The sequence below is a fragment of the Ovis aries genome, chromosome 3 (genome assembly GCF_016772045.2).
Source record: "Ovis aries strain OAR_USU_Benz2616 breed Rambouillet chromosome 3, ARS-UI_Ramb_v3.0, whole genome shotgun sequence".
Taxonomy (NCBI): Eukaryota; Metazoa; Chordata; class Mammalia; order Artiodactyla; family Bovidae; genus Ovis; species Ovis aries.
Genome location: NC_056056.1, coordinates 92,858,895 through 92,875,965, shown reverse-complemented (window position 1 = coordinate 92,875,965; position 17,071 = coordinate 92,858,895). Strand labels below are relative to the sequence as shown.

Sequence of the window (17,071 nt, the reverse complement as noted above, 5' to 3'; positions counted from 1 at the left end):
AAAGGTGTCAGCCTCTCAGCTCAAACTAGTTTGTGAGTGCTCTCCTTCAGAACAGATGGCTCCGCTGAGGAATCAAACAGCCAAGGGGTAGAAAATTATAGTTGGTGTTGATGGAGGGAAGCAGACCTGAGGAATAAAGTCTGGGTTTCTTACACTGGGCTCCTGGTCATACCAGCTTCCCTGCCTAAGGGTTTGGCAATAAAATAGAATAATGTCAATGATATCTTTTTGATGCTAAGAAAAGATAAGCTGGTAAACCAACTCCATTTTAAGCTTCATTCCCACACATCTGGCTCTTGCTGCCTTCTGTCTCCCAGCAGACAATACCAAATGAACCTAGAACACACAAAATTATTTTCCTTCTTCAAAAAATATATTTTAAAAATTACAAAAGTCATTTCATGCTAGTATGGAAACACAAGCAATATAAAAAATGGGATGCACAGATCAAACTCTCGGTTCCCAGGCCCACTGCTCAGGGAACTGTGGTTAAGCGTTTTGTGTGTTCTCTTCTTTCCCTCCTTGCCCTGCCCTTGAAGGCAGTTGCCATGGAAACGGGGCTGAGGAGGTGGTTGATGTGACTAGGAAATTAGTTATATGTGGGAATTGAGCAAATAAGTAACCAGAGTCAAGTTTCTCACTAGTGGAGAAGGGAATTACAAATAAGGAAAGGGGAAAACTAGAGAGAAACCTGTTGGATTGGAATTAGAGGTATTAGTGTGAACTCATACTTTCAAAAGCTATCTAACCATCTGCATACAGAGACAGACGCAGCTGTATGTTTATGTATACTTGTGTTTGCTTGTGTGCATGCTTACACCTATACCTTGTCTCCAAAAAGAGCCTAGAAGCAATGACATCCCCAAAGGAACAAACATCCAAACTAGATTTCTAAACCCCATTTTCCGCTAAAAGGAGAATTGACCAATTTCCGGGCAGGGCATGGAAAATTTGAGATGAGTCTGGAATGTGTTGTCTTTTTGGCACCAGTAAGCAAGTGCTGAAAGAATGGTGGAGTCACGCTAAAAGGACAGAGGAGCCAGCTTGAAGGGGCTCCCGCAGGCCAAATCTGGGGCAATATGAACATTCCAATAAATAATAATATGAACGAATTACATCTTACTGAATAAAATAGAAATTCATGAGCTCCTGCTGACATAACACAAAATGAATCGAAAACTGGGGAGAAGGGAGAGCTGTTCTCCACAGGATGGTAATCATTTGGCAATTATCAGCGTGGTGGTTAATTCAGGCAGGAGTCAGTATTGAATGCAAAGGGTATCTCCTCACAAAATATTTATCAACTAAAAGGGAGAAAATGTCAATTAACGTGAAGAAGCCTGGCAGCCAGCACGTTGACTGGGTGACCAAAGTTAACGTGACCAGTGTCAGGACAGGTCACACTTCATGCCTCCTGATATGAAGCCCTGAGGAAGTCCAGCATCTTCTCTGCGGAACCCCTGCCATAAGGTCAGGACCTGGGCCTGGACATGAGGACACGTTGGACAGAGCCCAGTTGAGGGGCATCCTACAGACTGAGTCTTCTACTCTCTGAAACTGTCAAGGCCATAATGACAGGACAAGACAAAGAAAATGCTTTAGAAAAAGAATAATGAAAATGGGACAATTCATAGAGAGAAGCGGCGCGATGGAGCAAATGTGAAGATAGTTAACAAGTGGAGATCTAGGTGAAGGAGATACAGAGCCTTGTGTTACTGCTCTTGCAACTCATATATTTCAAAATGAATTTTTAAAACAGTTGTCTGTGCATCCACCAAATTTTTTTCCTGGTAAACGTATATGTCTTCATGTTAATTTGCCTACACATGTATACATATATGGCTTTCCAGATGGTGCTGGTGGTATAAAGAACCCATCTGCCAGTGCAGGAGGCTTAAAGAGTTCGATCCCTGGGTCGGAAAGATTCCCTGGAGGAGGGCATGACAACCCACGCCAGTATTCTTGCCTGGAGAATCCCAGGGACAGAGGAGCCTGGCAGGCTACAGGCCATAGTGTCGCAGAGTCAGAGACGACTGAAGCGACTCGCATGCACGCCTGCATGTATCCAGCAGCTCAGGTCCCAACTCAGATTGGTTAAATCAGAATGTGAGGGACTGGCACCCCAGCAGGTGTTTTTAAAAACTTCCCAGGTGACTCCGATATGCCCCAGATTTGCGGGCCAGCGCTGCAGTCCAGGCGTCAGGGGAATCACGTGAGGAGTTTGTTAAATGGAGGGTCCCGGAGCCGCTTCCCCGGGGCAGGCAGGTGCGCAGGGGGATGTCTGCAGGAGCCCGGGGCCCCGCCCCCGAGGGGCCCAGGCGCCCCCGGGGAAGGCCCAGCTGCCCGCCGCCCCCGCGCTCAGCCATGGACGCCGCGCCCGAGCTCCTGAGGGTCCCGCCGGCCGAGCTGCTGGACGACGTGCTGCGGGAGCAGTTCGGGCCGCTGCCCCAGCAGGCCACCATCTGCCGGCTCAAGCGGCTGCCGTCGTCCACCCAGGACGTGCAGTTGGTGCTGGAGCGGCGGCGCGTGGCCAACGCCAAAGAGCGCGAGCGGGTGAGTTCAGGCCGGCCCCGCTGGGTCCCCGCGCCGGAACCCGGCCGCCTTCCTCCAGGCTCCCCCCAGACCCGCCACCCACTTCAGACACCGAGGGGGCCCCGGAAGCCCACTCCCCCTTGGGGGCCCGGAGCGGCTGGGACCTCCGAGGGCCGCCCGGCTGCCCTCCACCCGCGCGGGGCGCCTCACCTGCGACCCACCTGGAGCCGAGCAGGAAGCCGCTCTGCGAGGCCGAGGGGAACCCCGACCGCTTCAGAAACGCCTCCCGCTGGCAGGTGCTTTAAACCCTCGGAGGCGGCAGGGCGCTTCCCTCTCCCGACCTCCTGCGCTCAGGGGTGCTTGGGGCCCCCTTTACCCTTTACCCAGATGGGGCGTGGGACAGGCGACCTAATGGAAGGTACTCTTTTCCTTACTTTCAACGAAGAATTTAAACAACGTCTCGGTGTGCACCCAGACTCCCGCTCAACTCCCAGGCAGGAGACTGAAAGCGGCTGTTTCCAGCGGCTGTTTCCCATCTGGCGGGTGCGCAGCAAATCACCCACCCGGATGGTCCGGCGGGCGGAGTCGGAGTGCCACCTACTGGCATTTCCCTCTCAGTATTTCTAACTAAACTCAGACCCCAAGGTTGTCAAATTCGGTCTGTTTTGCCGTCTTTGGGTTGCCCGGCTGCAGAGAGGATCCGAGAGCCGGAAGGCTGAGCAGTGGAAGAGGGAGGCGCACATTCTGACCTGGAACTCGAGGAGGATGCTCTTCGATGCCCTGCTGGGGGTGTTCATGCACACTCCTGGACCCTTCAGTAACGTGGCTCCAGTCAATCAACTCGGAGCTCTGTTTGGGCTCAGGTGTGAGGAAAAAGAACCCAGTGAGCGCAGACGACTTCAGGGAAAGTTGGGAGCCCTTTATGACAACCCTGTGATCTGATGTGTTGGTGTGGTTCTCGAATAAGGTTCTGTTCCTGTATTTGGCATTTTAAGTTGAGCTTTCCCCACCAGGAAGGAATTGCTTTCTGCAGAGAATCAGGCCTGGTGTTATTCACTATTTTAAAACTAATGACCTCATTCTTCTCTATAAAGATGAAATTAGTACACCTGGAAGATAGGGAAATGACTAAACAGGGAATGGAAACACAGTGCAACCATAACTACCATGAACTGTCATTCTTGTTATATCTTCCTGGTCTTTTTCCTACTTATATTTGTGCATATGTATGTGTGTGCTAAGTCGCTTCAGTCGTGTCCAACCCTTTGTGACCCCATGTACTGTAGCCCGTCAGGCTCCTGTGTCCATGGAATTCTCCAGGCAAGAATATTGGAGTGGGTTGCATGCCCTTTTCCAGGGGATCTTCCTGACCAATGTATCAGACCTGGGTCTCTTACATCTCCTGCATTGGGAGGCAGATTCTTTACCACTATTGTCACCTGGGATATATATATATATATATATATATATATATATATATATATATATATATAAAATTTTATAAAATTGTGATCACTTAGTATCAAGACTGCCAGGAGAAATATCAATAACCTCAGATATGCAGATGACACCACCCTTATGGCAGAAAGTGAAGAGGAACTAAAAAGCCTATTGATGAAAATGAAAGAGGAGAGTGAAAAAGTTGGCTTAAAGCTCAACATTCAGAAAATGAAGATCATGGCATCTGGTCCCATCACTTCATGGGAAATAGATGGGAAAACAGTGGCAGACTTTATTTTGGGGGGCTCCAAAATCACTGCAGACGGTGATTGCAGCCATGAAATTAAGACGCTTGCTCCTTGGAAGAAAAGTTATGACCAAGCTGGACAGTATATTCAAAAGCAGAGACATTACTTTGCCAACAAAGGTCCATTTCTGTGGTCATGTATGTATGTGAGAGTTGGACTGTGAAGAAAGCTGAGCACCAAAGACTTGATGCTTTTGAACTGTGGTGTTGGAGAAGACTCTTGAGAGTCCCTTGGACTGCAAGGAGATCCAACCAGTCCATCCTAAAGGAGCTCATTGGAAGGACTGATGCTGAAGCTGAAACTCAATACTTTGGCCACCTCATGTGAAGAGTTGACTCATTGGAAAAGACCCTGATGCTGGGAGGGATTGGGGGCAGGAGGAGAAGGCGATGACAGAGGATGAGATGGCTGGATGGCATCACCGACTCAGTGGACATGAGTTTGAGTGAACTCTTGGAGTTGGTGATGGACAGGGAGGCCTGGCATGCTGTGATTCATGGGGTGGCAAAGAGTTGGACATGACTGAGTGAACTGAGTATATATTTTTGTGCTTTTTTTTCACTTAACATTATAAAAAACATTTCCTTATATTCCTAAGCAGAACAGCTTTTGACTTTATAGTCCAACGTATAAATAGACTGCTTATCCAGCCTCCTAGTGTTGGGCATATATGCTTTTTTGCAGCTTTTTACTGGTACAAAGATCTATGTCCATGTCTGATAATTGCTTTCCAACAACACATTAGACGTAGAATTTCTGGGACATAAGTAGTCTTGTGACTTTTGATACAGGTTGCCCAGTTGCTTTCTGGAAAAGTTTATTAATTAATGTGTATCCCCTTTTAGAGGTAATCGGATGGTTCCCTTTTTCCATCCTAATGCTGGGTATGATAAAACAAAAATGTTGCCAACTTGGTACACAAAAAATGGTATCCAATTTCTGCTTTATTTTTTGTATTTTTAAATGGAAGATAATTGCTTTACAATGTTTGCGTTGGTTTCTGCTGTAAATCGGTATGAATCAGCTGTAAGTATACATGGACTTCCCTGGTGGCCCAGACAGTAAAGTGTCTGTCTACAATGCAGGAGACCTGGGTTTGATCCCTGGGTCGGGAAGATCCCCTGGAAAAGGAAATGGCAACCCACTCCAGGACTCTTGCCTAGAAAATCCCACGGATGGAGGAGCCTGGTGTCCATGGGGTTACAGAATATACATATATCCCCTCCCTCTTGAGCCTTCCTCCTACCCGTAGTTTCTATTTTAGTCTGCAGTTCTTTGATGATTAAAGTTTGATATTTCATAAGTTCATCGGTTATCATATTCTGCTGTGAATGGCCTGTGTTCGTTGTCCAATTTGATGTGGAGTAGGAGGGAGCTCTCAATATAAGTGAGTGGTTTCCTGTGTAGAGCCAGTTCTTCAAGGGCCTGTTTCCCCAACGGCGGTGGAGTGGGTGGTGTGATAATGAGCATTCCAGGCCTCCAGAGCCAAGGAATTAGACCCTGAAGATTAAGAAAAGTACTTCATTGTACCTTTCAAGTCTCACCAATATGCAGACTCTCTGGACTCTAATACTGGACTATATCATCAACTCAGTTTGGAATGAGGTTGAAGAATGGTTTAGCACAGTACTTAAATAGACAAGTGTTTGTACATTTTACTCATTATCGTCAATGGAACTTACTGAGGGCTTTCTATGTGTCGGGGGAAATATTTGATGTGTAATTATGTTCCTTAATAAGCAGCTATACCACTATAAGGTGAGGATTTTCCACTCTGCAAATAAACCAAGGCTCGGTAATATGAAGTGTCCTACACACTTTTGTAAAGCCAAATGGTAGAGTTGGATTTTAATCTTTAAGTGCTTTAATTCTTAAGACACTCAGAGCATTTAGCCACTACCCAGACTTCCTCTGCTTTGCAGCGGGGATGCTCTCAGAGGAAGAGGCCTGCATGGACCTCGACACCCTTTCCAGTCCACCCAGCCCTAGTGCGAGGCTCATGCCGCTCCCACTCCCCTTGCCAGGGACTGCGCCGCAGTGGAGCGGCAGTGCTTGGGCGTGAGACTGCTCGGCCTCATGGCTCAGACAAGAGAGCTGCGGAAACGAGCCCTCACCACCACCTTCTGTAGTCTGGGGAGATGCCTTACAGATTAGCTTCCTGTGTGTCACTGTGCCTTCTTCCTTTCCAGATAAAAAATCTCAACCATGGTTTGGCCAAACTGAAGGCACTGGTGCCATTTCTTCCCCAAAACAGGAAGCCTAGCAAAGTTGATATCCTCAGAGGTGCAACTGAATACATACAAGTTCTCAGTGATATTTTGGAAGAAGCCAAAGACTCTGAGGTAAAGGTTTTAAGAAGTTAGAACAATGACACTCGCCGTTTATTGAGCTCTTTCTAGGTGCAGGCCAACTTCTGCGTCTGTGCTAGTGAGTTTATACAACCCTCTGACCTAGCACGGATGCTGCTTTTACCGAGGAAGAAACCAAATACAGGTAAAGGTCCCACAGCTGAGCACTGTCAGGACTGGAGTCTGAATCTAGGTCTGTGTGAGCTTTGGAGTCAAGTTCTGACCATCTGTATCCTTCCTGTCACTGTCCAGAGCCTCTAGCTCTGATTTGCTTAGCCTTTGACGGGACTCTGATAGCAGGGACATGAGAGGAGGGTCCCTAAAGCCACTCTGTGGCAGTGCTGTTCTTCAGCAGAACACACATCAGACAGGAAGTGCAGAAAGGAAGAGGGTGTCCCTTGGGAGAGGCCCTCCCTGGGGATCAGCCCTGTGGGAGAGCTCATTGATCTCCTTTGATGCCAGTCTCATGGGATTTTGTGACCATTCAGTGGGACTACATAGGTGACCCTGCTTTGTAAACTGTGAAGCCCTGTAATGTCACCACTATTACTGGGACACATAGCTCAGGGGTCTTCATCAGTGGAAGGTGTCAGCTGGATTCATGAGCTCATTCCATGGAGAGGCAAATTTGGAAGGCTTGAAAAGGTATTTGTCATCAGAGGAGCTAAGATATGAAGAGAGGAAAGGCCTTAGAAATGAGCCCTAAGGAACAGGAGAAGGAGGGGCTATCAGAGAGGGGCAGATGGAGAAGCAAGATGGGACCCTACAATTAGGGAGGGGGAATCTTGGGGATCCAAGTGTGGGAAATTGTGCAAGAAGCTATAGGTGGGGCCAGGAAGATAACCAGGCACAGCACGTGAAGGATAGGAGTGGGCTGGAGGCCGGCCTTTGGTGAGTTGATGGTATGTTATTGGTAAATATCTGAAACCCTAACAGAGGGAAGTGGCAAGCTTCAAGTCCATTCAATCTGAAAGTCTGAGACTGGAAAGAGGCTCGAAAGGGATGGAAGAACAATGACAATTGTTGGATCAATGAAGGTCTTTTCTAATTAGCAATGCGATCCTGTTTAGGGACTGAAGAGGACAGATAGCAGAGGAGAAGAGAAATAATAGACAAATGCTTAGTGGTACATTTTAGATTCTTCCTCTTGTCCGCTAGTCCTATTTATGTGACGACTGGGAGGATACATTCTGCACTGGTAGGGGGGATGGATTGTCCTGATGGACAAACTGGTTGGCTGGGTTGTAGAGTGGTTGCAATATTTGCACAGATGCAGATGGCTGCATTAGTTTTTCCTTGCCTGTGAATCGCCTAATATAAGTGCTTTGCTTGGTGCTACATAAAATATAGAATCTGTTCCATGCTATAATCTTTTTAATGTAGTTTCCAGTCACACAACATTTTAAGGTTATAGTAGAATAGAAACCAGTCTGCTGAGCAATGATTTTTCTTTCCATAATAACTTAAGTATTGCTCTCATCACTTAAATAAAATTTCATAGGTTAAAACTTTGAAATATATTGGTTTAAATAGTCAAAATCTGTCCTATTATACTGTTTGACAACTAAATATGGTTTCTAGAAACGAGACCCCGATCATCAGAGCTATAGCAGCAATACTTCTGAGCCACATACATCCTCAGCTAGAGAGCTATCGAGAATTATACAACGTGCCGGCTGTGCTATGGGCTTGAAGAATGAGAAGGAAGGGTCCTGGGCAGATGGTGGCAGTGGTGAGTTGGCACATACTTGTCGCCAGAGGGCAGTGTCTACGATGGGAATTCTCTCCCAAGGAGGAGTCTGGTAAAGTGTTTGTTCTTGAATAGTTACGTTGATATCCAAAAACTCATAAGACATCCCTTGGGCATGAGGTATTTTCCATGCTAAAACATGATTGAAGCAAGATCACTGTGTGAAAACACCTAGGTGGGCAGGTGAGTTTGCTAGTTTGAAAGATCTATTATTATGTTCCAAGTTCATTGGAAAGTAGTTCAAGGTGAAGGCAGCTCCTCCAGAATCACCCTGTACAGACCTAAGCTTAATTTTGTATGACCCTGATTAATATGTCAAAAGGTTTTCTGGATTCTGAGGTCTCCAGAAAAATAAGTAGCTTGCCCTTCATAAAGCAGCATGGTGATCCCATGTACACAGGTGCACACTCAGGGGCACATTTGTTTTTAAACTGACCTTGTTGCAAAGTCAGAGCAACAAGTTTTCTATAATAACAAAGGAGTTTATTGAAATATCATTGCTTATTACTTTGCCAAACTAAATAAACTGTTGGAAGGAGCAGCCTGTTTTTCTCCAAGTCTAGGAAGTGGAGGTTTTGCTCTTGTTGTGTCTCAGTGTTACATAGATAAGACCCTTTGTTCCATTATTGCTACTGAAACAAGAAAGGCTTGCAGAAATCTGGAACTAAGCAAGTTGCTTAGTGTGGTATAAGGAACAGTGGGGGCTACGGAGTAATAAGTGATGGTTGGTTGTGGGAGCTGGTTTAGGAGAGCAGTTGAGTGGTGGCTCTGGAGACAGAATGCTGAGGTTCAAACCCTGGTTTTACCACTTGTTGGTGTGACCTTGAGTGAGTTGCTGATGTTTTCCAACCCTCAATTTCCCCATCTGTAGACTGGGAATGATAATTGTACCTAGGTAAGGTACCTGTGAGGTTCAAATGACATCATGTCAGTGGAGTGTCTAGCATAGTACCTGGCATGTCAGCGTTTGCTTGGCCTTTATGGAGTTGGCTGGCCTCGCCATGAGCCCTCAGTATTGACTGGTGAGCAGTCAACAGTGGGCCCCAGGCGTCGCGACTCTGTGGCTGGCACCAGTGCTTTGCCCTGGTTTGAGGTCTGACAGACTTTCTGCTGATTGGCTGGCCTCATTTCTGATCTTATTACTGTTTTCTAAGGATTCTACTTGTGCGCATGCTCAGTCTAGATATTCCAGTTTTGGCCACTTGAGATTTAAAACTTCCCCTCTCCCGTCAACTTTTAAGAGACAGAATTCCTCTTGCTACTACGTGAGCTGATAGGGAATGACTAAGAACAAAGGAAAGAGTGAACTGAAGCTTGAACCTGACTGCCTAAGTGAATAACAGTAACACTTCCACAAATGTGGTTTTCACGTGTTAGGTGTTAAGGCAAGAATCTTGCTTGCATTTAATCTTCACTGGTCCTTGTCAGGTAGGCATCACCAAGTCATTCTCATGGTGAGATACCTGACTGGCTGGTCCTTCCTGCTAGTCCTCTTGGGCCTGGTACAGAGCAGGCCTATGTGCCCTGCATTGCAAGGCGGATTCTTAACTCTGGACCGCCAGGGAAATGCCATCACCATCATCCTTTGATCACTTCCCTTCTGACAAAAGATGGTCCAAGCTCAAACATCTTGTACTTTTCCAGCCGCAGCCTTGGAATCAACCTTTTATCAAGGACATCCAGTGGGTAGCTCGCCTCCCACCTCCTCCCATCTCGATGTCATCTCCTCCCTCTGTGGCTCCTCTCCTTGGGTTTTAGCACCTGAAGTTGGTTTGCTAGAGCTGCAAAGCACACAGACCAAGTGACTTAAAGAGCACACATTTGTTTTTTACAGTTCTGGAGGCTGGAAGTCTTACAGTTGAGGTGTTGGCAAGCTTGTTTTTTTCTGGCCTCTCTCCTTGGCTTGAGATGGCCTTGCCTCAGTGTGGGCTTGCCCCTGGTGTCTATGTGTCCAAATTTCCTCCTCTTATAAGGACAACAGTCAGATTGGATTAGGGCCCACCCTAATGGCCTCTTTTTAACTTAATCACCTCTTTAAAGGCCTTAGTCCAAATACAGTCCCAGGTACTGGGGGCTGGGACTTCCACATACGTTTTGGGGGCCACGGTTCAGTCCATAACAACACCTGTGACAGGCTGCCCCATCCACAGGAACCCTCTCCACGAGGGATAGAGATAAAAGGGCCAAGGAAACAAAGCTCAGGTTGGCCTTGATTTCCCAAAGAATCCTCATCAGGGAGTATTCTGCTTTACCTGAAAGGGCGACTGCTAATACATAGGGTTTCAGGATCCGGTCAGATACCCTAACTGGAGACTTGTGGACAGCCAGTGTGGCTCACTGGACTGAAATGTCCACGTGGGGCTCAGGAACTGGGAGGCAGGTCTCCTCCAACTTCAGTCTGCAGAAGCACCACCCATTTTCCCACTCTTGGAGCAGATCTCTGAGGAGTGGAATCTGGTGCTGGCAGAGATTGGCACCTGGGGAGACTTGGGGCTGGGGTCGGAAGAAGCTGTGCCAGATGAGCAACATTGTTGAGGCCAGAGCCCTGGTGAAGCACACAAGAATCTCCCGGTGGCAGAGAGGGAGGAGGTGAGCTGCTCGGGCCAGAGCAGCTTCACTTGGTACTGAATCAGCAAGTGCTTGTATATGTGGATGAGGGGACGTGGCCACGTGAAGCCACAGCATCTGGCCTTGGGAGGGAGAGGGATGAATGTCAAGGTCCAGGGGAGGCTTGTTTAAACTGGGCTTTCAAGGTATAGCATTTTACTGTTTGAGAATTAGACTGGGTGGCATGATGTTCACTAACCCACCACTGTTTATTTCTTCTGTTTGTCACTGATGGATGTGCCTTAGGAATTTCACATCAGGCAAAGCTCTGAATGTTGCTCAGAGTTTCCTGTAATCCTGTAGAGACTGTGTCCCTGGACAAAGTCCACCCTCAGTGCGGAAGTGAGATACCAGTTGTGCTGGGGTCCCAGGGGCTCTAGAAAGGGATACATGTGTGAACATAAGTGTCCGTTATGGGATCTGGATGTGCCGCCATCCTGCACGTCTCAATTTTGGTCTCTCATAGGAGCAGTCCTTGGAAAGAGTTTCTGAGAGAAAGAAGCCTGGTGGGTGGTAGATTTCCTCAATCCACCCCCCGCTGCAGGTTGTGGTAATCTGTGTGTGAAATTAACCCATGGGGACATTTCTTCTAATAGCAATTTAAGCTCTGAAATCAAGTGGTCTGGCGACTTGGGATGAATTTATTAGCATCCTGGGAAGGCACTGAAGTGTCTATTGTTCTATTTCTATCTCATGTTTTCCCCAGATAGTGGTGACATGTGATAGCAAAGGTCCACACAGCACCACAGCAGTGGGGATAGTGGGGAGGAGGGTCTAGGCTTTTCCTTGGGAGGCACATTTATCTTCCCCAGTGTTCACTGGTGTCCTAGTGGGCATATGCAGATGAGCTTAGTCAGCAGAATATTTTTAAAAGTTGAGCTTCCCTTTTGAGGGGGTGGGTGCTCTTTGGTTTGTCAGTCCCCACCCCTTCTTACTGCATCTCCATGTAGGCATTTAATTTTTGCAGATCAGGGGTACTGAGCTCATAAGGAAAGCGGCATAAGTGGTTGCATTTAGCTCTGGGATGATATTGTGTTCTCAACTTCGGAGGTTTAGAGGTTGGTAGTAGTAAAGAACCTGCCTGCCAATGCAGGAAATAGAAGAGACATGGGTTTGATTCCTGGGACGGGAAGAAACCCTGGAGGAAGGCATGGCAACCCACTCCAGCGTTCTTGCCTGGAGAATCCCTTGTACAGAGGGGCCTGGTGTGCTGTGGTCCATAGAGTTGCAAAGAGTCAGACGCGACTGAAGTGATATGAATGCTAGTCATTCTCTCTGGAACTTTGGTGAGGTGAGATGGGGCATGTAGGAGAGCATCCATCTAACTTTGGAGTCATGCCACCTCTGTTCGAGTCGTCCCCAGGCTGCCGCTACTGAGGAAGAGATCCAACCAGAACCTGGGAAGACTCTTATTTTTAAATTACTTTTTATTGGAGTATAGTTGCTTTACAATTTTGTGTTAGATTTTACTGTATAGACTCAGCCATACATATCCATATATCCCCTTTCGGACTTCCTTCCCTCTCAGGTCACCACAGGGCATTACGTTGAGTTCCCTGTGCTACACAGTGTCTTATTTCCAAGGAAGGCTCTTTTAAAATAATTAAAAAAAATTTAATTGGAGGATAACTACAACATTGTGGTTTTTGCCATACATTGACATGAATCAGCCACGGTGCACATGAGTCCCCCCCATCCTGAGCCCCCTCCCACCTCCCTCCCCACCCCATCCCTCTGGGTTGTCCCAGAGCACCAGCTTTGAGTGCCCTGCTTCATGCATTGAACTTGCACTGGGCATCTATTTCCCATATGGCAATATACATGTTTCAGTGCTCTTCTCTCAAATCATCCCACCCTAGCCTTCTCCCACAGAGTCCAAAAGTCTGTTCTTTATGTCTGTGTCTCCCTTGCTGCCCTGCATGTAGGATCGTCAGTACCGTCTTTCTAAATTCTCTCTCTATATATATGCATTAATATGCTGTATTTTTGGTGTGTTTCTTTCTGACTTACTTCACTCTGTATAATAGGCTCCAGTTTCATCCACCTCATTAGAGCTGACTCAAACACATTCTTTCTTATAGCTGAGTAATATTCCATTGTGTATATGTATCACAACTTCCTTATCCATTCATCTGCGGATGGACATCTAGGTTGATTCCATGTCCTAGCTATTATTGTAAACAGTGCTGCAGTGAACACGGGGGTACATGTGTCTCTTTCAATTCTGATTTCCAGGGAAGACTTTTAAGGCCCAATCTGATCAGGTAAGAAGAAAATATTACAGGGAAGACATAGTCTCATTTCTTTATGAAAATAAGAGAGGGAGATGTCTTTTGTTGGAACTCGGATTTTCCCATGGGGATAAAAGATTAAAGCAGTCGTGGAAGCGGGTTTTGTCTGTGTGTGTGTGCGCAGGTGAGCACGTGGACATGAAGCCTGGTGTGTTTGAGGAGATCTCTAGCTGTTACATGCCTCTGAGTCTGTCAGTGAGCTTAGCATCTTCTGAGAAAGCCAGTAATTTATGTTTCTCTGACATATCGTGGGCATGGTGGTTAAATTAATTAAGGTAATTTCTTATCTATTCTTATGAACTTCTTAAGGGATTATTTATATGAATTTTTTCTACTTTTTTTTGGCTGCGCTGGGTCTTAGTTGCGGCGCGTGGGATCTTTTGTTAACTGTGACATGTGAACTACTTAATTGCGGCCTATGGGATCTAGTTCCCTGATGAGGGATTGAACCCGGCCCCCTGCACTGGGAGTGTGGAATCTTAGCCACTGGACTGCCAGGGAAATCTCATTTATATGAGTTCTATGAAAGGTCCATCTCATTGGTCCCACATGAATGTGGGAGACAGTGACAAGAATTGGATGGAAGGGTCTCTCAAAGACCCTTTGCTGAGAGGGTCCTGAGAGGCAGAGCATCTCTGACCTGCTGTGGGACCTCCCTGGGTCAGCTGTGGATCAGCAGAAAACCACCAAATGCTCAGGCCACGTGAGCCAGCCCCTGAGGGAGGTCAGTGGATCCTCCCAGCCGCCACCTTGCCCCTGTTCTAACCCTGGGCTCTGCAGAGCACATCAGGGATAAAACGGGCTCCAGAGACCTGGTGTTCTTGGCAGATCTGCCAGCAGGAGGGTAAAGGGATTAGAAACGCCATACAATCATTTTTCGGAACTCTTCAGTCCTCTTTGGCTCATTCTCTTCCTTTTGGGATGAGTTTTCGCTCCAGGAATTGTCCTTGCGGCAGCTCTTGTGTAGAAGACAGGCCTGGACGCCTGGCTCACTGGGGTGCTCTGAGGTGAGAGGAACCGTGGGACAGAGTCCCCCAAGCATCATGCTGCTCGGGCCAGGTCCCCAAGGGAGGAGACATGGGACTTAGTGGCCAGAGCCCTGCTTACTCTAAAGAGCTTCGTTTACTGGAAGAATCATCTGTATGGTTCTCCCTCAGACATGAGACAGCGAGGCTATCTTCTGAACAAGACTGGATTCTGATCTTGGGGTCCTGGCTGGACTTTTACTAACCGAAGTAGTATAAGCAGTTAGAGTACAGTTTAGATGGGCAAAAAGGCCATTTTACTTCCTACACTGTTCTCCACTTGTTCTTGAGAACCCATTAAGACCCTTATCACTCAAGTGGTGGGAAAACTCTCTATCTTGCTCTATGAAGGTCTATCTTCTTTGAGTAAACACTGAATCGGTTCCATGTTCGGAATGTTCCCTCTGGGGACTCCTGTGCCTCTTAAGCCTTCTCCCTCCTCCCTGTCCTCCTCCGGTACAGGGAGGAGCGTGTACAGCATGGAGGTTGCAGTAGGAGCACTCCTGTGTGTTCTCCACCTCTGACCCATCTAATCCTCTGGCCCTGGTCTTGGGTGTGGTTGGGCTGACATTGGCTGTGGGTGTCCATGGCCCCCCGTGGCTTCTTTGCTCTAAGCGACGCTGTCTAGAACCCAGGCCTCTTTACATCCTCCTGGCTTCCTACTCCCAGATGGGCTATGTGGCTGCCCTCAGGTCTATGGTCCTGAAGATGCCCCTCAGCCAGTGCTCACCCACTCCTCTGAGATGCTGTATCCTGAGACGTGGATACAGATCCTTGCTTTCTTCAGACTCTACTTTGCCTTTGGAACCGTCCCCCGTCCCTGGGTCAAAGCCCAGGATGACGTAGTACAGGGGCCCTTCCTGGGGATCAGGTGGCTTCCAGATGCTGACCCATCCCCCCGAATAGCTGCTTCCTCCTGTTTTAATTTCATCTCCATTTTTAGTTGTAGGAAGTCTTCCCATATCACATCTTGCCTCCTCTCTGCTCTGTGACTACTGGGTGAGCAGCCATCTGGGCTCTGCCCACCAGAGCTGTCCCTTTGAGCAAAGTTGGCCTCTTCCCAACAAGAGCCTTGCTCTTCAGATTATTGTGAAGCTTGGAACTGAACTTGAAGAAGCTCAGTGAATGAGGACTTCTGGTCTGGTGCCTATCTGCTTCTCCCCTCCCCGTCACCCCACCACCCAGCCTTGACTTAGTTGGGGAAGAAAAGTACATCAGATAATGTGTCAGACTATAGGGCTGCACAACCACCAGCAGGAGGACCTGCCTTATTAAAGTTGCTGGACAGCAGGCTGGGTTTTATTCCTCAGACCACCCTCTTGTACCTTCCAACTCCTTAACTTAGATGAGCCCAGCATTTTTAAGTGAACTGTGACACTAAGCATCAATAAACTTCAAGTTTTTGTATTCCAATACTTAAATGTTACATTCCTGGAATTTTCCAGCTAACTTAAACTAAGACAATGATCTATAATACACTGAACTGTAGGCTGATAAAATGAAACTATCCTTTAACCCTCTAGGTGAACACAGTAATCCATGAACTTGTCTTCTAGCTTTAGAACATTCTGGTTGTGTAAAAAGTTAAAAGTTTTAAAAATAAAACTTCTAAAGCTAAATTTGAACTCTAAAAAAGAAAGTTGATGATATGTATCATGGAAAGACTTGCTTAAGATCAGAAAAAATTGATACTTAATTTTGTGCCAGGCACTATTCCTGGCAGTTTATACCTAATAATCTATTTAATTTTCATAACCACCCTGTAAGGTACAAACAACTATGTCCATTTTACATGTCATGAAGCTAAGAAACAAAGTTAAGTCACCCTACATCCAGTGAGTGGACAAAGGGTTGGGGTTGGAAGATGTGGGAAATAGTCTTAAACCTTTTAATGGCCTTTCATTCTAACAAAGATCACCCTTTAATTGTAAATAAGTGGGCTAGGAAGTAAATGCTTTTTTAAAGCTAAATTAAAGAATTTGATTACAGTTTCTGAACTGTCTGATCACAATTTGGGTGTCTTTATTTTTTTAACTCATGGATATAAGTTGAGACTTCAGAAAATTGAGAAGACCAAGGTTATCTTACGACCTTAAAAAAGCCACAGAAATATACTATTGATACTATGCTTGCAAAATTTTTCCTATAAATTAATAAATTATCATAAGGTGTATAACATTGTATATATTTTTCATTATTCTATCATGACATGTTAGAGGTTACCATATAGTCTTTATAACAAGTTTTAATGGTCCATTAAATTATCCATGGGATAATTTTCTAATTGTTTTGGACTTTTGTTTTCAGTTTTTTGTTCTCAACCTGATGTATTTAGTTCTTTTTGTATTTTATTTTGTTTTTAGGATAGATTCCCCATAGAACTGAGTCACAGGTAGGTATAATCTATGACTTACTGCATAGTGCCAGTTTATAATACCACCAGCTTACAAAAGTGCCGAGTCCGTAATATCCTTGCCAACAATGAGATTGATTAAAATGATAAGAGTTTTAATGAGCAAAAAATGGTATCTTTAAACATCTTTGATTACTAATTAATTCTTAACTTCTTGTTTGTTTTGAACTGTTTCTATCTTTTGGCCCTTTACAATGAGCTCTCTTCTGTTTCAGGTTCCCTCAAGTATGAAAAGTGAAAAGGCTGGCCCAGGGCTACCTTCTACAGACAAATAAATGCAGTTGTAAAAGTTTTAGAGTCTCCTTTTTTCTTAAATTGTCATAATTCAAAGAGTGACAATTACCCTTTAAATGTCCT

At 46.1% G+C, this 17,071-nt stretch overlaps 1 protein-coding gene across 3 annotated transcripts; it reads left to right on the top strand.

Moving 5' to 3' along the window:
* The first annotated feature begins 2,254 nt into the window (after window positions 1–2,254).
* On the top strand, window positions 2,255–17,006 carry FIGLA (folliculogenesis specific bHLH transcription factor). Of its 3 annotated transcripts, XM_042245260.2 has the most exons (5): window positions 2,255–2,553; window positions 6,470–6,622; window positions 8,210–8,360; window positions 16,665–16,693; window positions 16,930–17,006. In XM_042245260.2, the coding sequence occupies exons 1-4, from the start codon at window positions 2,278–2,280 to the stop codon at window positions 16,667–16,669; spliced, it is 585 nt and encodes a 194-aa protein (XP_042101194.1). In that variant the 5' UTR covers window positions 2,255–2,277; the 3' UTR covers window positions 16,670–16,693; window positions 16,930–17,006. The 3 variants fall into 3 exon arrangements, with proteins under 3 accessions (XP_042101194.1, XP_027821595.1, XP_060269891.1); XM_027965794.3 differs by lacking the exon at window positions 16,665–16,693; XM_060413908.1 differs by lacking the exons at window positions 8,210–8,360; window positions 16,665–16,693.
* The last annotated feature ends 65 nt before the right edge of the window (window positions 17,007–17,071 follow it).